This window comes from Pan troglodytes, chromosome 2, assembly GCF_028858775.2.
Source record: "Pan troglodytes isolate AG18354 chromosome 2, NHGRI_mPanTro3-v2.0_pri, whole genome shotgun sequence".
NCBI lineage: Eukaryota > Metazoa > Chordata > Mammalia > Primates > Hominidae > Pan > Pan troglodytes.
The window spans coordinates 69,414,712-69,438,730 of record NC_086015.1 but is presented as its reverse complement, the minus strand read 5'-3'; the positions used below and the strand labels follow the sequence as shown (position 1 = coordinate 69,438,730).

The window sequence follows — 24,019 nt, the reverse complement described above, 5'->3', positions numbered from 1 at the left end:
AGATTTATAAAATGTAAATACTAGCTTTTCTGAAAAGGAAAAAAAAAAGCCGACATTTGAAACCATTCTGGAAAATCTAAGATAATGTGGTTTTCCTAACCAACAGTAGTCAGTTTTTAAATGCAGTATTTTGACTTTATTATCCTATCATTGAGATTCACCATGTTTTAATGTACCACTGAGAAAGAAAAAGAAAATGGCTGATTAAATTAAAAAAAAAAACCACAGATTCATCTATTATACTCGTATAGATTGAAATTGATCTACTGTTAAGTCAACAATAACAAAGGGGAGGACATTGCACAAAACTATGAGAAGGATCTCAATTTTGCAAATTATGCATGTATACACACATATCCTACATCTATTCTCTGTGAACATTTGTTTCTGTTAATATGTAGATCAAGTTCTAGGCACAGAAAGTTCTAGAAGTATCTATTAACAGTTGGGTTTGAGTTAAGTAAATAACTTACTTTCTAACCACATTTTTCATTGATATGCATTGTGAATTTTTTATACTTTGTGTGTGTGTGTATACACACATTTATTTATTTATTTATTTATTTATTTATTTATTTATTTATATATTGTTTCCCTTCCTGAGATGGGGCCTCACTGTATTGCCTGGGCTAGAGTGCAGTAGCATGATCATAGCTCACTGCAGCCTCTATCTCCCAGGCTTAAGTGATCCTCCCGCCTCAGCCTCCCAAAGCGCTGGGATTACAGGTGTGAGTCACCAAGCCTGACATACTTAGCATATGTTTTATAATTAGAAAAAACAATGAAAATTAGGTAGTATGATTTTTCTAAACATATGAGAGTTAGAGAAAAGGCTTGGATCTCAGAACACCCTCTTTGACAGCCGGGTGCAGTGGCTCACGCCTGTAATCTCAGCATTTTGGGAGGCCAAGGCAGGCAGATCACCTGAAGTCATGAACTCTAGACCAGCCTGGCCAACATGGCGAAACTCCATCTCTATTTAAAAATACAAAAATTAGCCAGGTATGGTGGTGCATGCCTATAGTCCCAGCCACTTGAGAGGCTGAGGCAAGAGAATCACTTGAACCTGGGAGGTGGAGGTTGCAGTGAGCCGAGATTGCACCACTGCACAGCTTGGGTAACAGAGCAAGACTCTGTCTCAAAAAAAAAAAAAAAAAAAGAATACCCTCTTTGAGAACCTACCCGGGAAGAGTTCTGAGATAAGTGAAATAGAGCTTCTGTGCTATTTTCCAGCCAGAGGGAGGGGACAACCCATGTTTCTGTCTTCATGTTAATGACAAATGCTTTTTAAAGATAAGGATAAAAGAAGCAGTCTTTTCTTGAGAGTCAAGAAGTGTATTAGTTAAGAGCTCAACTAAAGGGTCATGTTGTTTCCATCATTTACAATTTATTTGACCTTAGGAACTTGAGTTTACTTCTTGCATCTCAGCTTTCTATACATATATATAAAAAGAGGACTTGAATATTATGAATTGTACCTACCTTGTCAGACTGTTGTAAGAATTAGAGGAGATAGAGAAGCTAAAGTTCTTGGGCTAGTACTAATTAGTGATCACTATCGTTATTGTTACCATTTTCATCATCATTGTCTGTGGTTATTCTGAGGAGTTTAAACATTGTTATAAAAATGGTTGCCAACCATAAACAGGATTTTTTACTTAGCTTTTGCAATAAATTGCCTTCGAAATTATGTCACATTAGTAAAGAGGAATTACGCTGAGAAAAGGGAAGGATAATAGGTGTTCCTGGTACAGAATAATCTGTGAAACTCAGATTCTTAGAAAAGAATGTACCAGTAATTTTGTTCAAGACTGACTTGATATATTGGAAAAAGGGAAGTTGGATATCTTGATGGTTAGCAGGATGCTGGCCTCCTAAACTATGGCTGGCTTACAAGAGAATGTAGTGATTTGCCTACTTTTTATAACTTAGGTTTTAGCTGATGTGAAGCCAATGTTTCATTTACCTAAAGTTTAGTAGAAAACTTATACAAAAATGTGGCTAATGATAATTATGGGATTTGGGCTGCAACTATCAAATTTCATATATATTAAGTGATTAGATACATATCATTTATATTTTAGCCTAAATTATATATACTTGTTACTTTGTTTTCATGTGTTTTTCATTCCGAAACACTTCTTTTTAGGATATCTTCCATTGAATAGCAAATTAAACCGCATTAGAACCAGATCTACCTTGTTTATGCATGTACGTGTATGTACACTCACATGCAAATATATACACATTTGTTTTATAGTTTTTGGGAAATTGAAGAAATAGTAGAAATTTAAAAGAACATTAAAAAATCAAGCATGGATTTATAAACCTTTGGCATTGTATAGAAAACAAACATAAGAAGACTTTGAAAGGAAGAGCAAATAAGACAGACTGGCTAGGGAGCATGGGATCAAAGGAATACTAGGTGGTGAGTTCCCTTTCTGTTTTACTCCATTTATCCAGACTTAAAGCTAAAGAGCCAGCAACCCAGAAATGCCTACAGATAGAGGCAAATAAAGCCCTGATAAAAGCCTGCTCTCTCTAGCCAAAGGATCAGGAAAGGGGCATCCTACAAGACAGAAAACTTTTATCCAACAACCATTCTACTCCAGCAACAGCGCAGAAAAACCTGTGGTGCTACGCCCCAAGGGTAGAAGCTTGACAGGCTGTGGGACTAGGAGCTGAAACCTCCCTGCTGGGTGGCGTCAGAAAAGGCCAAGTGTAGAGCTGGCACTTTGCATCCAGGCAGTAAGGAAATTCCCCTTATTTCCACATAGATTTAGTGGAGACCACTTGAAGGAACTCAGGACTTCCACCCCACCTGGCAGTAATGAAACACCCTCTTCCTCCCCACTGGTGTGGTGTCAGAGGAGGTTTAGAGGAGAATCAGGATTTTTACCCCCATCCAATGGTGAAGAGCCCACCCTCTCCCTGTGGAGTCAGAGAGGCCAGCTTGGGAGCAATAGTGAGATAGTCCTACCCCTCCCAGCCTAGCTGGTATCAACAAAGGCCTGGTGGGGAGCTCAAGCCACCATCCCCACCCAGCGGTAAGAAGGAGCCCATTCCCCTCTCCGGTGTCAACAAAAGCCAAATGGAGACCCCACCTAAAAGTAACAGATAGCCCCCTTTCCTCTTTTCGGCCATATTAGGAAAAGCCCATAGAAGGTTTAAGATCCAGACCCCTATAATGTAATACCAAAAAATCCATGTTAATAAAAAAAATCACTTATTATCCTAAGAATCAGGAAGATATCAAAATGAGTGAAAAAAGGCAATGAGTAGATACTAACACAGCGATAATAGCACTGTTAGAATTACCTAACAGATTTTAATGCAGCCATCATAAAATTACTTCAGCAAGCAGTTATACCATGCTTAAGCCAAGTAGAAAATTAGAATGTTTCAGCCAAAAATAGAAAGTCTCAGCAAAGCCATAGATGATTTTAAAAAAGTAGAAAATTTTCAACTGAAAAATACAGTAGCCAAAACAAAAAGCTTAGTAGATGGATTGAACAGCAGAAGAGAGTGGGGAGAGGAGAGAATCAGTGGACCTGAAAATAGAAATTACCCAATAAGAACAACAGAGAGAAAATCAACTGGGGGAAGAAAACCAACAAACAAACAAACAGAGCTTCAGGGGCATTTGGAACAGTAACAAAAGATCTAACATTTATTTCATTGGAGTCCCAGGGGAATAGAAAGTGGGTAGGACTGAAAAGAAAAGTACTTGAAGAACTAATGGTTGAAAATTTTCTGAATTTGGCAAAAGAAATAAACCTACAGATTCAATAAGCTGGCTGAACCCAAAGAAAACTACAGCAAGACACATTCATAGTCAAATTTTTGAAAACTAAAACCAGAAAAAGGATGAAAGCGATGAGAAATGACACCCTATGTGTGTTAGTGAAACAAGTAAAATGACAGCATATTTGTCATCAGAAACAACAAAGGCCGAAAGGAAGTGGCATAGCATTTTTCTAGTGCTGAAAGAAAAGAAGAATTAACCCAAAATTCTACATCCAGTGAAAATAACCTTTAGGAATCAAGGGAAAATGAAAATATTCTTAGACGAAAGAAAACTAAGAAAATTTGCTGCCAGCAGGCCTACTCTCAATAAATGGCCAATGGATGTTCTCTAAACAAAAAGAGAATTCTAAAACAATACCAAAATTCTAAAAAAAAAAAAAAAAAAACAAAAAAAAATGAGGAAAAGAGAAGAATGGAGAAAGTAAAACTATAGATAAATAAAATACTTTTCTTCACCTTTTGAGTTTTCTTTTTTCCCATTTTTATTGAGATATAATTGGCATCTCTTTAAATTTTCCAAATTAGGTTTGAGTGTTGAAGCAACAATAATACTGTTTAATGTTTCTAAATGTGTGTAGAGAGAATATTTAAGATAATTCATTATAAGTGAGGGAGGGTAAAAGAATATCAATGGAGATAAGGTTTATCTACTTCAGTCAAAGCGGTAAAATGATGATGCCAGTAGACTATAAGATATATAAAATATATTTATAGATTATATATATATATATAATGTGTGCATATATATGTAATGTAGTACCTAAAGCAGCCACTTAAAAGCTATACAAAGGAGATATACTCAACAGTACTGTAGATATATAAAAACAGAATTCTAAAATATTCATGTAACCCACAGAAAGGCCAGAGAAATAAAACAGAGGAAAGAAAAACAGAACAAAAAGAAAATTACAAACAAAATGGAAGACTTAAGCCCTAACATATCAATAACTACATTTAATAAAGTGAACTAAATACAGCACTTTAACGATGGGGAATGGCAAAGTGAATTAAAAAGCATGACCTAATTGTGTGCTATCTATAATGCATGATTTCAAATGTAGCAATATAGGTATGTTGAAAGTAAAGGATGGAAAAATATATCTTGCAAATGTTAATCGAAAGAAGCAAGAGTTGACATATTAATGTCAGATACAGTAGGAAAATCTCCAATGAATTAGAAGCAAACTAAACAACATACTTTTAAATAATCTATGGGTCAAAGAGGAAGTCTCAAGGGAAATTAAAGATAAGCAAATAAATTGAACTGAATGAAAATGTAAATACAGCACATTAAAATAGGTGGGACACAGCCAAGGCAGTGATGAGAGGTAAATTTACAGCACTAAACATATATATGAGAAAAGAGGAAAAGTCTCAAATTAACAATCTAAACTCCCAATGCAAGAACCTGGGAAGAGAAGAATAACTTAAGCTCGAAAAGATGGAAGGAAATAATAAAGATAAGAGGAGAAATTGTCAAGAGCTGAAAAACAATAGATAAAAATCAATGAAAGAAATAGCTGATTCTTCAAAAGGATTAAAAAAATTGAAGAACCTCTAATAAGACTGACAAAGAAAAAATGAGAGCAGACCAAATTGTCAATATTAGGAATTAAATAAGGAGTCACTATGGACCCTAAAGTCATTCAAGATAATAAGGGGCGGAGATTCCTCCTCTCTGGCCAGGGCATCCCTGAAAGAGAGAAGAATAGAATAAACACAATAAAAAATGATAAAGGGGATATCACCACTGATCCTACAGAAATACAAACTACCATCAGAGGATAGTATAAATACCTCTATGCAAATAAACTAGAAAATCTAGAAGAAATGGATAAATTCCTGGACACATACACCCACCCAATACTAAACCAGGAAGAAGTTGCATCCCTGAATAGACCAATAACAAGTTCTGAAATTGAGGCAGTAATTAATAACCTACCAACCAAAAAAAGCCCAGAACCAGACGGATTCACAGCCAAATACTACCAGAGTTACACAGAGGAGCTGGTACCATTCTTTCTGAAACTATTCCAAGCAATAGAAAAAGAGGGTCTCTACCCTAACTCTTTTTGTGAGGCCAGCATCATCCTGATACCAAAACCTGGCAGACACACACACACACACACACACACACACACACACACACACACACATATATTTCAGGCCAATATCCCTGATGAACATCGATGTGAAAATCCTTAATAAAATACTGGCAAACCGAATCCAGCAGCACTTTAAAAAGCTTATCCACCACGATCAAGTCAGCTTCATCCCTGGGCTGCAAGGCTGGTTCAACATATGCAAATCAATAAACATAATCCATCACATAAACAGAACCAATGACAAAAACCGCATGATTATCTCAACAGTTTCAGAAAAGGCCTTCAATAATATTCAACACCCTTTCATGGTAAAAACACTCAATAAACTAGGTATTGATGGAACATATCTCAAAATGAGAAGAGCTATTTATGACAAACCCACAGCCAATATCATACTGAATGGGCAAAAGCTGGAAGCATTCCCTTTGAAACTGGCACAAGACAAGGATACCCTCTCTCACCACCTGGACGTTCTGGCTAGGGCAATCAGGCAAGAGAAAGAAATAAAGCGTATTCAGATAGGAAGAGAGGAAGTCAAATTATCTCTGTTTGCAGATGACATGATTATATATTTAGAAAACCCCATCGTCTCAGCCTAAAAACTCCTTAAGCTGGTAAACAACTTCAGCAAAGTTTCAGGCTACAAAATCAATGTGCAAAAAATCACAAGCACTCCTATACACCAATAGTAGACAAACAGAGAGCCAAATCATGAGTGAACTCCCATTCACAATTGCTACAAAGAGAATAAAATACCTAGGAATACAACTTACAAGGGATGTGAAGCAGCTCTTCAAGGAGAACTACACACCACTGCTCAAGGAGATAAGAGAGGACACAAATAAAAGGAAAAACATTCCATGCTCATGGATAGGAAGAATTAATATTGTGAAAATGGCCATACTGCCCAAAGTAATTTATAGATTCAATGCTATCCCCATCAAGCTACCATTGACTTTCTTCACAGAATTAGAAAAAACTACTTTAAATTTCATATAGAACCAGAAAAAGAGCATGTAGCCAAGACAATCCTAAGCAAAAAGAACAAAGCTGGAGGCATCATGCTATCTGACTTTAAACTATACTACAAGGCTACAGTAACCGAAACAGCATAGTATCAGTACCAAAACAGATATATAGACCAATGGAACAGAACAGAGGCCTCAGAAATAACACCACCCATCTACAACCATATTATCTTTGACAAACCTGACAAAAACAAGCAATGGGGAAAGGATTCCCTATTTAATAAATGGTGTTGGAAAAACTGGCTAGCCATATGCAGAAAACTGAAACTGGATCACTTACTTACACCTTATACAAAAATTAACTCAAGATGGATTAAAGACTTAAACGTAAGACCTAAAACCATAAAAACCCTAGAAGAAAATCTAGGCAATACCTTTCCGGACATAGGCATGGGCAAAGACTTCATGTCTAAAACACCAAAAGCAATGGCAACAAAAGCCAAAATTGACAAATGGGATCTAGTTAAGCTAAAGAGCTTCTGCACAGCAAAAGAAACTATCATCATAGTGAATGGGCAACCTACAGAATGGGAGAACATGTTTGGAATCTATCCATTCAAAGGGCTAATATCCAGCATCTACAAGGAACTTAAACAAATTTACAAGAAAAAAACAACCCTATCAAAAAGTGGGCAAAGGATATGAACAGACACTTTTCAAAAGAAGACATTTATGTGGCCAACAAATATGTGAATAAAAGCTCATCATCACTAGTCATTAGAGAAATGCAAATCAAATCCACAATGAGATACCATCTCATGCCAGTTAGAATGGCAATAATTAAAAAGTCAAGAAACAGGCTGGGCGTGGTGGCTCACGCCTGTATTCCCAGCACTTTGGGAGGCTGAGGCAGGTGGATCATGAGGTCAGGAGATCGAGACCATCCTGGCTAACACGGTGAAACCCAATCTGTACTAAAAATACAGAAAATTAGCCGGGCGTGGTGGCGGGCGCCTGTAGTCCCAGCTACTCGGGAGGCTGAGGCAGGAGAATGGCGTGAACCCGGGAGGCGGAGCTTGCAGTGAGCCGAGATCACGCCACTACTCTCCAGCCTGGGCGACAGAGTGAGACTCTGTCTTAAAAAAAAAAAAAAAAAAAAAAAAAAGTCAAGAAACATTGGGAGGCCAAGATGGGCGGATCATGAGGTCAGGAGATCGAGACCATCCTGCCTAACATGGTGAAACACCATCTCTACTAAAAATACAAAAAACTAGCCGGGTGTGTTGGCACGAGCCTATAGTTCCTGCTACTCAGGAGACTGAGGCAGGAGAATTGCTTGAACCTGGGAGGTGGAGGTTGCAGTGAGCCGAGATCGTGTCACTGCACACCAGCCTGGGCGACAGAGCAAGACTCCATCGCAAAAAATAAATAAATAAATAAAAAGTCAAGAAACAACAGCTGCCAGAGAGATGCTTTTACACTGTTGGTGGGAGTGTAAATTAGTTCAACCATTGTGGAAGACAGTGTGGCAATTCCTCCAGGATATACAACTAGAAATACCATTTGACCCAGCAATTCCATTACTGGGTATATACCCAAAGGATTATAAATCATTCTACTATAAATATACATGCACACGTATGTTTATTGCAGCCCTATTCACAATAGCAAAGACTTGGAACCAACCCAAATGCCCATCAGTGATAGACTGGATAAAGAAAATGTGGCACATATATACCATGTAATACTATGCAGCCATAAGAAAGAATGAGTTCGTGTCCTTTGCAGGGACATGGATGAAGCTGGAAACCCTCATTCTCAGCAAACTAATATAGGAACAGAAAACCAAACACCCCATGTTCTCACTTATAAGTGGGAGTTGAACAATGAGGACATATGGGCACAGGGAGGGGAACATCACACACTAGGGGACCTGTCGGGGGGTGGTGGGTAAGGGGAGGCACAGCATTAGGAGTAATACCTAATGTAGATGACGGGTTGATGGGTGCAGCAAACACCATGGCACATGTATACCTGTGTAACAAATCTGCATGTTCTGCACATGTATCCCTGAACTTAAGTATAATTTTTTTAAAAAAGAAGAAGAAATAAGTAATGCAAGTAGTATTCCCAGGCTTAAATGAGGAGTCACTCATCACAAAAAAAAAAGATAATGAGGGATGAATTTGTATATTTAAGAACTCCTGAAAAAGGAATATTGAACTATTACACTATTTCTACATAATGTCTTCCAGAAAATAAAAGAGGAAGAACACTCTACAGTTATTTTTATGAAGCTAATATTACCTTGATAACAAAACTAAACACAGTACAAGAAAGGCATAAACGCAAAAAATCTTTAACAAAATTTAGTAAGTAGTAATCAGCAATTTCCCATGATCAAGTGGGAATTGTTCTAGTGCTTCAAGGCTGTCTCAGTATTCAAATAAATCAATCAGTGTAACCCACCATGTTAACAGGCTAAAGAATCAATGCTCATATTAATTGATGCAGAAAAAGCATTTGACAAAATTCAGCACTCTTCACATGGGAAAATAGGAATTAAGGGAAATTTCTTTGACTTGTTAAAGAGCATCTACAGAAAACCAATGGCCAACATTATACTTAATAGTGAAAAGATGAAATGCCTTCCCTGCAAGTGTGAAAACAAGCCAAGGATGTCAGCTGTCCCCACTCTTTTTTCTTTTTTTCTTTTTTTTCTTGAGACAGGGTCTCACTCCTGTTGCCCATGTTGGAGTGCAGTGGTGTGAACGCAGCTCACTGCAGTCTTAACTTCTCTGAGCTCAGGTGATTCTCCCACCTCAGCCTCCCAAGTAGCTGGGACTACAGGTACATGCCACTACACCCAGTTAATTTTTTGTAGCTTTTATAGAGACAGGGTTTTTCTGTGTTGCCCAGGCTGGTCTCCAACTCCTGGGCTCAAGAAATCTACCCGCCTCAGCCACCCAAAGTGCTGAGCTGTTCCCGTGGTTATTCAACATCATGCTGGAATTTCTAGCCAGGGTTATGAATCAAGATAAAGAAGTAAAAGCCATACAGTTTGAAAAGGAAGAAATGAAACTACCTGTTTGCAGATTATATGGTTATCTTAGTAGAAAATCATGAGAAACGTACCAAGAAAATTTTATAATAAGCGAGTTCAGCAAGGTTGCAAGATAAAAGATAAGCATATAAATAGTAGTTGTATTCTATGTTCATGGATTGGAAGAATCAATATTGTTAAGATGTCCATATACTCAAAGAAGTCTACACATTCAATGCAATCCCTATCAATATACCAAAGATATTCCTCACAGAAATATAAAAAACAATTCTAAAATTTATATGGAACTACGAAAGACCCAGAATAGCCAAATATATCCTGAGTCAAAGAATAAAACTGGAGGAATTACATTACCTGACTTCAAATTATAGTACAGAGATGTAGTAACAAAAGCAGCACAGTACTGGCATAAAAGCAGACACATAGACCAATGGAACAGGATAGAGAACCAGAAACAAATCCATACATCTACGGTGAACTCATTTTAGACAAAGGTGCCAAGCACACACATTGGGGAAAGGATGGTCTCTTCAATAAATGGTGTTTGGAAAACTGGATATCCATATACAGATGAATGAAACTATCCCATATCTCTCTCCATATACTAAAGTCAAATCAAAATGGATTACAGGCTTTAGTCTAAGACCTCCAACTATGAAACTACTAAAATAAAACATTGGGGAAGCTCTCCAGGACATGAGAGTGGGCAAAGATTTCTTGAGTTATACCCCATAAGCCCAGGCAACCAAAGCAAAATGGACAAATGGGATCACATCAAGTTAAAAACCTTCTGCACAGAAAAGGAAACAAAGTGAGGAGACAACCCACAGAATGGGAGAAAATATTTGCAAACTGTCCATCTGACAAGGGATTAATAACGAGAATATATAGGGAGCTCAAGCAACTCTATGGAAAAATCTAGTAGTCTGATTGAAAAATGAGGGAAAGATCTGAGTGGACCTTTCTCAAAAGAAGACTCCAGATGGCAGATAGATATGTGAAAAGGTGCTCAACATCACTGATCATCAGAGAAATGCAAATCAAAACTACAATGAGTTATCTTACCCCAGTTAAAATGGGTTTTATCCAAAAGACAGGCAATAACAAATGCTGGCGAGGATGTGGAGAAAAGGAAACCTTCTCACACTGTTAGTGGGAATGTAAATTAGTATAACCACTATGGGAAACAGTTTGGGGGTTCCTCAAAAAAAAAAAAAAAAAGAAAGAAAACATAAAAACTAAAAATAGAGCTATCACATGATTCAGCTAGGGATGTACCCATACCTACAGGAAATCAGTATATTGAAGAGATATCTGCACTCCCATGTTTATTGCAGGACTATTCGCCATAGTCATGATTTGGAAACAACCTAAATGTTTATCAACAGATAAATGGATAAAGAAAATGGAGTCCATATACCCAATGAAGTACTGTTCTGCCATAAAAAAGAATGAGAACTAGTCATTTGCAACAACCTTTGTGGAACTGGAGGTCATTATGTTAAGTGAAATAAGCCAGGCACTGAAAGGCAAGCTTCACATGTTCTCACTTATTTGTGGAACTAAAAATTAAAGCAATTGAACTCATGGAGATAGAGTAGAATGATGGTTACCAGAGGCTGGGAAGGGTGGTGGAGTGGTGGTAAGGGGGAAGTGGAGATGGTTAATGGCTACAAAAAAATAGAAAGAATGAATAAGATTTAGTATTTGATAGCACAGCAGGGTGACTGTAGTCAATAATAATGTAATTGTACATTTAAAAATAATTAAATGAATATAATTGAGTTGTTTGTAACACAGAATAAATGCTTGAGGGAGATGGTCACTTCATTTACCCTGATGTGATCATTACACATTGTATGTCTGTATCGAAGTATCTTCTACACCTCATAAATATGTGCACCTACCATGTACCCACAAAAATTTAAAATTTATTAAATAGCAAGTGTATATCTATATACTAGAATACTTGGTTACCAAAATCAAAAATAAAATATAATTTAAAGTTGCTCAAAAACATAATACAGGTGTCAATCTAACAAACCATATAGTGGATCTTATATACTGTAAACTATAAAATGCTAATGAAAGAGGTCAAAGAAGTTCCTTATAAATGGAGAGATATACTTAAACATGTACATGAATTTTTATAGTAAATTTGTCCAAATAGCCAAAAACTAGAAATGATCCAGATGTCTTTGAGTGGTTAGACAGGCTGTGTCATACATTAATTTCATGGAATACTACTCAGCAATAGAAAAAATTGATTATTGATATATACAGCAATCTTGATGAGAATTATGCTGAGGGGAAAAGCCAATCATAAAGTATTACATACAATGATTCCATTTATATAACATTCTTTTAAAAATTATTTTTATTTTTATTTTATTTTGAGACAATGTCTCATGGACAGACAGGAAGACTCAGAATTGATAGAGATGTCAGTGCTCCTCAAATGGATATACAGGTTTAATGTAATTTCTGTCAAAATCTCAGTCTTTTTGTAGATACAGACAAGTTTATTCTAAAATATAAATGGAAAGGCAGAGGAAAGAGAATAGCTAAAACAATTACAAAAGGGAAGAATGAAGTCATAGTAATTAGTCTGCTTGATATCAAATGTACTAATTTACATATTGTGACTTTATTATGTAGTCACAATAATAAAGACTGTGTGGTGTTGGTGAAGGAATAGACTCATAACCTAATGGGACAGAAGGCAGAACCCAGAAATAGATCCATAAGTGTGCCCAACTGATTTTTGACAAAAGCAATTCAATTTGAAAGCAATCCAATGGAGGGCAGATAGCCTTTTCAGTAAATGGTCCAAGAGCAAGTGGACGACCAGAGGCATGTAAGCTAACCTCCACCTAAACCACACACTTCATATCAAAAAATTAACCCCAAATAATTCAGACTCTGAAATGTAAAACATAAAACAATAAAACTTTTAGGGAACCAAAAAACCAGAAAATTTTTGAAATACAGGGCTAGGCAAAGAGACATCAAAAGCAAGATCCCTGAGAAAGAAAAAAGGATAAATTTGACATCATTAAAATGAAAATTTTTTGATTTGTGGAAGAGTCTGATAGAGGATGAAAGGACAAACTACAGAGAAAATGTTTACAGACTCCACACCTAAAAAAGGACTGGTATGTAGAATATACAAAGGACTCTCAAAACTCCGGAGTGAAAAAAAATATCAAACCGTTCATTTAGAATGTGAACTAAAGAGAGGGACAGAGGGACAGACATTTCACTGAAAAGGGTATATAGATGGAAGATATGCACATGAAAAAATTAGTTCAGCCCTAGGGAAAGAATTAGTTAGCTCTAGGGAAATGGAAATGAAAACCACAATGAGATGTCATTTGCTTATTAAGATGGCTAAAGTAAAAAATAGTGACAACACTAAGTGACGGTAAAAATTCAGTGAAACTGGATCTCTCATCCATTGCTGGTGGGATTGTCTGGCATTCTAGAAAACAGTTCCTAAGAAACTAAGCATGCAGCTCATACCATTTGGCAATGACACACGTAATCATTTATCCCAGAGAAGTGAACACTTAAATTCACACAAAAATATGTACATGAATGTTTATAATAAATTTGTCCAAATAGCCAAAAACTAGAAATGATCCAGATGTCTTTGAGTGGTTAGACAGGCTGTGATACATTCATTCCATGGAATACTACTCAGCAATGAAAAGAATTGATTATTGATATATACAACAATCTTGATGAGAATTATGCTGAGGGGAAAAGCCAGTCATAAAGTAAGACATACAATGATTCCATTTACATAACATTCTTTTTAAAATTATTTTTATTTTTATTTTATTTTGAGACAGCATCTCACTCTGTCGCCCAGGCTAGAGTGCAGTGGCACAATCTCTGCTCACTGCAACCTCTGCCTCCTGGGCTCAGGTGATCCTGCTACCTCAGCCTCTCCAGTAGCTAGGACCACAGGTGTGCACCACCACACCTGGCTAGTGTGCGCCACCACACCTGGCTAATTTTTTTGTATTTTTTTGTAGAGATGGCATTTCACCACATTGTCCAGGCTGGTTTTGAACTCCTGAGCTCAAGCAATCCACCTGGCTTGACATTCCAAAGTGCTGGAGTTACAGGCATGTACCACCATGCCCAGCGCTATATAACCTTCTTGAAATGACAAAATTATAGAAATAGAGGACAGATTCGTAGTTACCAGGGATTAAGAAGAGGGTTGGGGGGAATGGTTGGAAGGGAACCAGGTGTGACTATAAAAGAGCAACGTGAGGGACCCTGGTGATGATGAAAATGTTTTGTATCTTGACTGTGTCAGTATCAGTATCCTAGTTGTCACAGTGTACTATAGTTTTGCAGGATGTTATTATTGATGGGTTCTAGATAAAGGGTGTGTGGGATCTCTCTTCTTTCTTTTAACTGAATGTGAATCTACAGTTATTTTTGTTTTAAACACAGTTTTTTTTCTTAATCCTGCATAATCTCCTCTCCTAACAATGATCCTTGTTACTATCTTACTGTGTAGGAGTAGTGCAGACTGTGGATTCTAGTGCAAAACTCTCTGGGTTTAATTCCCAGTTCTGTGATGTCTCAGCAGGGTGTCCTTAGACAAATTGCTTTACCTTTCTATTATCAGTTTTCTCATTTGTAATATGGGGAGCAATAATTTTAATGCTAATAATACTTCTCTCATAGGGTTATTGTAAGAACAGATTCTGGCAGTCATACGTGGTGGTGATGGTGGTGGTTGCTATATTAGCTTTTGTTATTTTTATTTTAACACAGTTGATATGACGTGTATACATTCGCAGATTCTGTTTTTTCCTTAAGCCATATGTTTTTTTTTTGACAATTAATAAGGTTTGAATCAAAAATAAAGAACTTTGGCAACCCCTCTTCCCTGCCAACTCCCAAATTTACAACCAAAATGTCACAGTTCAAAAAAAGTTTTAAGTTACTGCCTGAACTTAATTTTTAAAAAACTTCTTTTTAAAAAAAAACAAGTATTTTATTATTATTATTATTATACTTTAAGTTTTAGGGTACATGTGCACAATGTGCAGGTTAGTTACATATGTATACATGTGCCATGCTGGTGCGCTGCACCCACTAACTTGTCATCTAGCATTAGGAATATCTCCCAATGCTATCCCTCCCCCCTCCCCCCACCCCACAACAGTCCCCAGAGTGTGATGTTCCCCTTCCTGTGTCCATGTGTTCTCATTGTTCATTTCCCACCTATGAGTGAGAATATGCGGTGTTTGGTTTTTTGTTCTTGCAATAGTTTACTGAGAATGATGATTTCCAATTTGTTTTCATGTCTAGTTTGTAGCCAGAACTACTGGACTGGAGTTGTTTGCCCCACCCACTTAGCTGCATGGTGCCCTGGGGGCTCAAGCAGAACTTTGTCCCAGCCACTGCTTTGGGAAGCACAAAAGCTGAATGCTTCCAGCCATTCTGGTGACATTTCTAATATGATTGAATGGCAATATCTTTGGGAATGTGTCTCTACACTTTCAAATCTGCAGGGCCCCAGTCACCATCTGTTGAAATACTTCATCTAGAATTGAACTTTATCCCTTAAAAGGCAGTTGAGTGACATGTTTAGCCTCTCCAAGCTTATCCTTGGTCCAGATTCTATTTATGAAGAGTAATTTGGGGCTGCCTTCATTATGTCCAAAGCATAATTTAGGACATTGTGATTTAATGATGTGTATTGGTAGTTTTGAGTCATTTATGTGAATTAAGGTAGTTTCATGCTGTCATGAGAATTCTTATGTAATATAATGAATGAAATATCAGCCCTCTTTGTGAGTTTCAGCATCCAAGACTCGAGTCATAGATAAACTTAAAATAAATTGAAGTTTTCTCTGTGGCAAATGCAAAGCCTAAAATAATCTAGACAAGGGTAGATGGTATACGCAAGTGGTATCATTTGTAACTTATTTTTCAAAAATAAAACTGGTATTATTTTTTAAGCTTTCAGTAGTTGAATAATCATATGTTAGGTAAGTAAAAAGCCTACCTAAGACCCTCCCCAAGCCATTTTATAATTCTAAACTCAGGCTCTCTTCTGCTCTGGATTTGCTGTTGGAAAGCATCTTTGTTGTAGTTAAGGAAGAAATATTCAAGAGTGTGTAATTCTGTCATTGGGCTTCTTGCTTTTTTTTTTTTTTTCAAACAAATTTCTTATTTTTGTTTCTGGATTGCAGCCATAACACGAAAACAACATCTTGGTTAGACCCTCGGTGCCTAAACAAGCAGCAGAAGCCTCTGGAAGAGTGTGAAGATGATGGTAAGGGGCCAGGCAGGTCTTGGGTTAAGTGAATTGGGGGCACTGTTCACATGTGCAAATTTTAAAGAGTCGTAGCCAGGTCAGTCCGGTCTTATGTTGAGTTTTTAAAAGGTAATCCAATTTCTGCTAAATGGACTGTGGTTTACAAAAGCAAGAAGAAAGTCAGAGTTGTTTCAAGAGAAGAATTTGTTTACACATAAAGACAGATGCTTACTAATATCTCCATTAGAAGCAGAACAGTCAGAAACTGTTCAAATGAAGATACGTCCTCTGTCTTCAGGAACTTAGAGTAAATTCTAGAAAGTCTCTAGGAATAAAGAAACCAAAGATGGTCTGGTCAGTCACACATTCTCAGGTTTAACCCTATCTTATAAAAGTCTTAGGGGGAAAAGTTGGGAGTTTTTCTTGAACTGTACATATTTCACATACTTCCCTAGTCTTGGAGGTAGGGGAAACAGATCTAGACATGTTTGAGAATCTCTGTGTAACTTAGAGTATACCCACAATATGTAGTAAGTGTATTCTTTTGAGACAGAGGTTGAGGTATTACCTAGAGCACCACTCTCCCTGTTAATCTTGGAAATGAACTAACTGGCTGTAAGAGCTTTTGTTGAAAAAGTTCATTTCAAGGCTTTGGGTTTTCTAACTACTTCTCCAAAATGAAAAAAAAAAAAAAAATTGAAACAGAGCTAGTGTGTCCCTTTTCAGTACACCAGCGTCTATCCCAAGTTCTACCAAAATTATTTTTTGATGTGGAAGAATGAAAAGGGAAATGGTTTGCTTCGCTCTGCTTTGCTACTCATTATTCAATGCGGGCATGTGAATTAGTAGTATAATTATTAAATATGTATTTTACTGTAAGATAACAGAACTTTATTATTTGTCCTATGGTGCAGAATGGTTGTATATATAAACTTGAAGATTTTTTGAAAATGCAAGGCAGTATTTTATAGTATAGTACTGTCAAAACCTTGCACTCCATGATCCTTCTATTATACATGGTTTGCAGATTACATTAAATGACATAGACTATTGTGTCGGTATTTATCTGAGTTACTTCAAATGGAAACAAAAGTCCTTCTAACTTAGGAGGCATGACCAAGATGTTTGTTTTATCTTGGTTGCTTTGTTTGATTCCTGAAGACGGAATAGAACAGGTTCATTCAGCTCTGGTATTTTGCATGCTTGGGAGATAATAGACTATACTGATTATTTCAGTATTCTGTTTAACATGTAATACTGGTTAAGTATCCTTGATCCCAAAATTTGAAGTCCAAAATGCTCCAAAACTGGCCAGGCATGGTGTGGCTCATACCTGTAATCTCAGCACTTTGGGAGGCTGAGGCAGGAAGATCACTTGAGCCAAGGAGTTCAAGACCAGCCTGGGCAATGTAGTGAGACCTTGACTCTACAAATAATAAAACAAAAATTAGCTAGGCGTGTTGGCATGTGCCTGTGGTCCCAGCTACTTGGGAGGCTGAGGCAGAAGGATCACCTGAACCCAAGAGTAGGAGGCTGCAGAGAGCTGTGATTGTGCCACTACATTCCAGCCTTGGTGACAGAGAGAGACCCTGTCTTAAAAGAAACAAACAAAGCAACAACAGGCTCCAAAATCCAAAACTTTCTGAGTGTCACCATGATGCTCAGAGGAAATGTTCACTGGAGCATTTTGGATCTTGGATTTTCGGATTAGGAATGCTGAGCCAGTAAGTATATTACACAAGTATCTCCAATCTGAAAATATGCAAAATCTGAAACCCTTTTGATTCTAACCATTTTGGATAATGACTACTCAACCTGAACATAAATAACCAGTTTTCAAAGATCATAGCATAAAACACATTCAACCCTAAAATTTCATGGAACAATAATCATTATTTGATGCCTTATGATTTTGAAAGCAATTTAGGCACTTATTACCATAGGGTCTTCAATGTCAATATCCCTTTTGTAATTATTCTGGGAATGTATGAAAATGCTTGTTAATACAATATTATAAGTGATAGAATACTGCAATAGCTTTTACTGAGAAAAACTACATAGAGTAAAAGTATTGAATTGACATTTTTGTTACCAAATCTAGTAATTTTTAATTCTTAAAATTCTTATCTTTTTGTGTTAATGTTATTTCCTTTGGAACAAGAATGTATTCATACCAAATGCAGTTAGTTTATAATTATCTCTTTAATATTAGAATTCATATATTCTGTTTCTAGTAGAAATTCTATGTATATCTGTGTGCCTGTACACACAAACAGTATAAATATATAATCAGATTATAGTAAGTATCAGTTTGCATTTTCTGTTGCCAGTTAACGCAAAGCTGCCTTGTTATTATTTATAACACAAAGCAGAAAAACATATTGGTTGCAAATATTGTCCCTGTATTTCTTTCTGTTCTCTGTAGGTCATACATATGAGGTGTAACAGTATAGCATCATACTTAATTATTATAAAGATTTAATATGTTCTATTTCCTATCTCAGAAAATCGAGAAACTGGTTTGAGATTTTGATGTTAATGAATGACTCCTTCTGTCACTGCTGTGTCCAGTTCAGTTAGAAGCCCTCAGTGTTGCCTTTGAACTCCAGACCAATATCGTAATCCATGTGATTGATAATGTCAACGATTGTCTCAAAGATACTTCGACTTAGTCATATTAAAACCATTAAAACTGATGATCTTTCCCCCCAAATTACATAATATACAAAGTGTTTCCTGTCTCCATTCATGGTAAATTTATGCATACTCAAAATTCCCCCTTGATATGTCACTTTTCTTCACACCTATTTCTAACCCGTGAACCAGCTGAATTCACTTGGCATCCTAAATATCTCTTGGATCCATTCACTATTTTTTTCACCGCATCTTCCATTCTCATCTGGGATCATGCTCATCTCCCATACAGACTCTTTTCACTCTCCTTTTTATTTTGCACTCGGAGAAATCTTTTAAAATGTAAATGTGATGATGTTATCGCCGACAACCTCCACAGGGTCTGCTTAGGAAATGCCAGGTCCATAGCTTGCTTCTCTGAGCCCTGTGTGGTCAGCCTCTCTAGGTTTTCTCACACTATTTCTCTGCTCTCTGCTCTTCATTCCCACTAGTCCTCATTGAGTTCCTGCCTCATGTCAGTTAAATGTGCATTTCTCTCTTAGAATACGCTTACATTTCACTATACTCTTACATTTCACAATAGTTATTGAACAATTTCTGTATGTCACATGCATCCTAGGTATTCGAATGTGTCCATGAATACAACAGACATTAAACTTTGCATATCCTTCAGGTTATACTTCAGGGAATTTTTCCATGACTTTGCCCCCAAAAATATGATTAGGTCACTCATGTATCTTACTCTGTTGAGAACTTATCATGGTTTTAATTTTAGTTTTATTTGTGTGAGCTTTGGATTTGTCTCCTGTTCTGGAAAAGTAGAGATGTCTGATTCTGTTTTTTGAGATGGAGTCTCGCCCTGTTACCCAGGCTGGAGTGTGGTGGCATGATCTCTGCTCACTGCAACCTTTGCCTCCCTGTTCAAGCGATTCTCCTGCCTCAGCCTCCCGAGTAGCTGGGATTACAGGTGAGCGCCACCTGCCTGACTAATTTTTTTGTATTTTTAATAGAGTCGGGGTTTCACCATGTTGGCCAGGCTGGTCTCGAACTCCCGACCTCAGGTGATCCACCCACTTTGGCCTCCCAAAGTGCTAGGATTACAGGCATGAGACACCACGCCTGGCCCCTGATTGTGTTCATTTTGATATGTCACCTAGCACAGTGACTGGCACATCATAGGTCTTGATAAATAACTACTGAAGAAGTGAACAAATGTTCCCAAAGACATTAGATAATATCCAAATGGGCATTTTCACAGATGACTTTGTGTAAATTAGATTCTCCTTTTAAGAAACGGTGCCAATCAAAACTTACCGCTGGCAGTGGGATCTTTTTTTTATTATTATTATACTTTAAGTTCTAGGGTACATATGCACAACGTGCAGGTTTGTTACATATGTATACATGTGCCATGTTGGTGTGCTGCATCCATTAACTCGTCATTTACATTAGGTATTTCTCCTAATGCTATCCCTCCCCCCTCCCCCCACCCCACAACAAATCAAGAGTTTACAAGGTGTCTAGGCCTATGTTGGTTATTTAAGTCAATCATTGATTGATTGGTTCATTCATTCATTCATCAAGAAATATTTAGTACCTAACATGTGCAGAAGGCTACACTGGGCACTGAGCGTATTGTGGTACTGAAAACAGGCTCAATCCCTGTGTTTGCGAAGCTTATAGGAGCCACTTGCCCTGACCCTGGGGAAACATTATGTATGAAATGATTTTTGTGTGTTCTCCCATGTTTTCTTCTCAATAATAAGAAAATGTTTTACTGACAGCAAGAGGACGAGGTCAAGAACAGAAAGGATTTGGACTAGTTTTGCTCCCTGAAATTTTTGAGGACATTTTAATTCTAATATTTCTGAGCTGCTTGACTTAGAAAGTGTGTGTGTGTGTGTGTGTGTGTGTGTGTGTATGTATGTGTTTTCTCACAAAACCAGTTAAATGCCTCCCAACACTCCTTCAGGGCAGTTTTCAAGGCTTTCTTCTTTGATATATTTTATCTTGACGTAATTCATCTTTCCAGCTCCTTTTTGAAAGACATCAAAGTTAGCTCATTATACAGTCTGCACTTTCAATTTGACCTCACCTTCCATTTTTCAAGCAGCACTGTTACTTGTAAGTTAAATAATGCTTTAATTGTGAGTATAATTGCCTCACTGATTAGAGGATTATTGAAGGATTAAAAGGACTGATAATGAAAGGTCTAACAGCTTTGTTTACTCCCAATAAGGTCTGTAATAAGTGACTTCCCACTTAAGAACATTGAAACCGCAAAGGTATTTGTGATCTTTTACAACCAATCAAATCCTATTTTGACATGCAAGGAAATGAGCCATGTAATTATTTTGCCAATATCAGCTCTTCCCGTTTTGTGATTTACACTGAGGTCGCAAGTTTACTATCCAAGCCAATGAAATAAGCCACAATGCAGGTAAGGATGAACTAGAGTGATGTGTTTGCTGCTGTTTTCCTGAGGAGATTTCCTTTCTTGGTGCTGGTGTCTGAATTTTGCTTTCTCTCTTTTCTGTCTCATTCCTGCTATTCCTTTGGAGAAGAAGGGGTACACACCGAGGAGCTGGACAGTGAACTAGGTAAACCCTCCCTGCCTGCTGCTGCTGCATGACACGTGCATGACATGGCCTGCATGGTTTTCTTCCCCAGTGAATTGCTTAATCCCTCTGTTTCTTTAGTTTGCACTCCTCCAATTATGATTTTCATTCTGGCTTATCCAGGAAAGGTCAGTCTTACAACCTGCATGTCTGACTGCAGACATCACGCGGAGTTGTAATACATTATGTTTACAAAGAAAATGTCTGACTGAACAGAGACTAGAACGAGAGTTAGCAAATTGGTAATGGGTAGTCTTGTAAAGTGAGGATTGGGAAAGAACCGAAGAGATGCTCGCTGTGTCCCTTGAACTTTGGCATAACCTGTCTCAGTCTTATTTCTTTATTTGTTTAGTACGGATGGTTATTTGGGTAATACAAAAAAGCCAAGCAGAACAAACAAAAATCAATTAAGGCTAGTTTAAGGAGCATTATAGGAGCACTTGCAATAAAAGAAGGTCACTGAGGAATTGAATAGTTAAGTCTTAGGATTGTGTTGTTATTACGTCACAGACCACGTGTTGTTGACCTTGGCATTATAGTGAGTGGTTGTTTATATAGTGATGCAGCACCTATATGTACTGTTTGCCTTAGAGTTGTGTCAATGCAAATCAAGTCTTGACTACTCTAGTTATTGTTGTTTAGGAATAATTCATATTAGCAGATGATGCCAAATTCTTGTTTCTTTGCTATTGGAATATATTGAATTATGTTTGCTATTACGTTCAGTCCTTTATGTTCAACTTTGAACAACATTAAAATTAGTTTGCATTCCGTCTGATACATTTGCTGATGGATACATAGGAAAGCATAAGTTTCAGCTAAATTGCTGATGAAAGCCTCAGCTGATGGAAGATTCTTTAGCAATTGAAGATTGTTTAAGTAGAAGATTGTTTAACATCAGTATGAGTGGAACTGTACTAAGATTATTGAATCTGCCTGGCATTTTTGAGATTGCCTAAAGACCTGAAAATATAAGTCTATTTAGTACAGATTATTGCATTCATTTGGTTTTCTTTATTTTTGTTACATGAGATAAAGATAATCAGTCATGGTTGGCTAGAATTATGATAGAATAGAACCAAGCTCTGTTTTTCTTAACATTTGGAACCTGTCTGTTGTAATTGATGCACATGCCAGCAATGGTCAATAACTATTGATGGATCTATTTTTAAAGATGTTTAATAAGTTGTCTTTGTGGTCATTGTGAGAGGGATGACTTAAGGTTCACCCTGAATGATAGAACAATTTGAAACTAATTTGATCGAAAAAAGAATTTGTCAATCCAATGATATTAGATACAGTAATTGAAAGAGACAGAAATAGGTTTTCCAGACACAAAATGAGTGTCTTAATCATTTGTTCAGCCAATTTCAACCACTCTTGCTACCTGAGTAATAGGTGTGAGAGATCACTCTGCTGTCTGCTGGCAGCCAGTGGAGATAGCACAGCTGTGTACAGGAGCACAACCTTATTTGCTTCTCTGGAAATTTGAATTTGAAATTTTCAGGAAAGAAGATTCTGCATTTTACCCACATGTAACTGTGATATCGTGGTGACTTGCTTATGCTGTTAAAGACTCTAAACATGAGTTCTCTTGGCTTTCTCTGGGTTCAGATCAAACTGTGTGGCTCCCCTGCTTACTGGCTATGCAAACTTAGACAAGCTATTCACCTTCTTTTAGTTTCCCTTTCCTTATCCATAAAGAGGGGCCAAAAGAGTAGCTCCCATGGTGCTTATAAGGTGACTTAATGAAAGCGTGTTTTAATATTTGTCCCTGTGATCAGCACATTCTATTAGCTATTTACAGTGTTGTTATTTATTACCTAATTCCCTCTTCTTGGATTTTTCAGTACTTTCTTATGGTACTTTTTTCCATTAACACAGCACAAGGGAGGAATGTGTTCTATATTATAGAAATGGCCCAAATGTGTTCTTGTAGGAAGGGTAGAGATAAAACCTTTGATTTTTGCCTGCACATGTCCACTGTGTAAAGAGTAGCACACGTGCACACACACTGTTTTCTGTTGCATTCACTCCAGATTCTGTTGACAAGCTCACTGCTCATTTTCTTAATAAGAGGGTCCTAATTTCAAACAATAGCAACTGTCAGGTTTTCAGTGAACAATGTAATTCCAGATGTGACAAGGAAACCCTCTTTGTAATCGCCCTCTGAGAGGCGTGGGCAGTTGGCTTGGGTATTGGACACAGATCATTTGATTATAGAGTTGTCATTTCTGAACTCTGTTGTTTGAGCTGGGTCAGTTGCTCCATTATGTACTTTGGTTTGCAGAATTTATCACGTCCTCTGCAGACATCTCCCCAGAATTAAAAAGCACCTGCAGAACCTTCTTTTGGAATTATAGGGTATTCATGTGGTGAAACCAACTAGGGGAGATAGAGCCAAGAAAGTAAGTTCTCCTCCCACCCAAAACTAAGTCACAGTTTTGAAATGTATCTCTGATTTTGAACATGATTTTCAATCTATATACAGAGAAATCTCTTTGAAAAGAGCTTAGAACCTTTGACTGCTCAAT

General features: G+C 37.2%; 1 protein-coding gene across 34 annotated transcripts in view; it reads left to right on the top strand.

The window, feature by feature from the left end:
- Nucleotides 1-24,019, top strand: part of MAGI1 (membrane associated guanylate kinase, WW and PDZ domain containing 1) — a 674,091-nt gene that overhangs the window by 558,317 nt on the left and 91,755 nt on the right. For 14 of the 34 annotated variants that reach the window (XM_003309855.7, XM_520680.9, XM_054680761.2 and 11 more), the window contains exons 6-7: nt 16,169-16,251; nt 21,432-21,467. In XM_003309855.7, coding sequence (XP_003309903.1) covers nt 16,169-16,251; nt 21,432-21,467 — 119 coding nt within the window. Of the gene's footprint in view, nt 1-16,168; nt 16,252-21,428; nt 21,468-24,019 lie in introns of all 34 variants that reach the window. The other 20 variants (XM_009445789.5, XM_054680757.2, XM_054680753.2 and 17 more) reach the window with 2 other exon arrangements.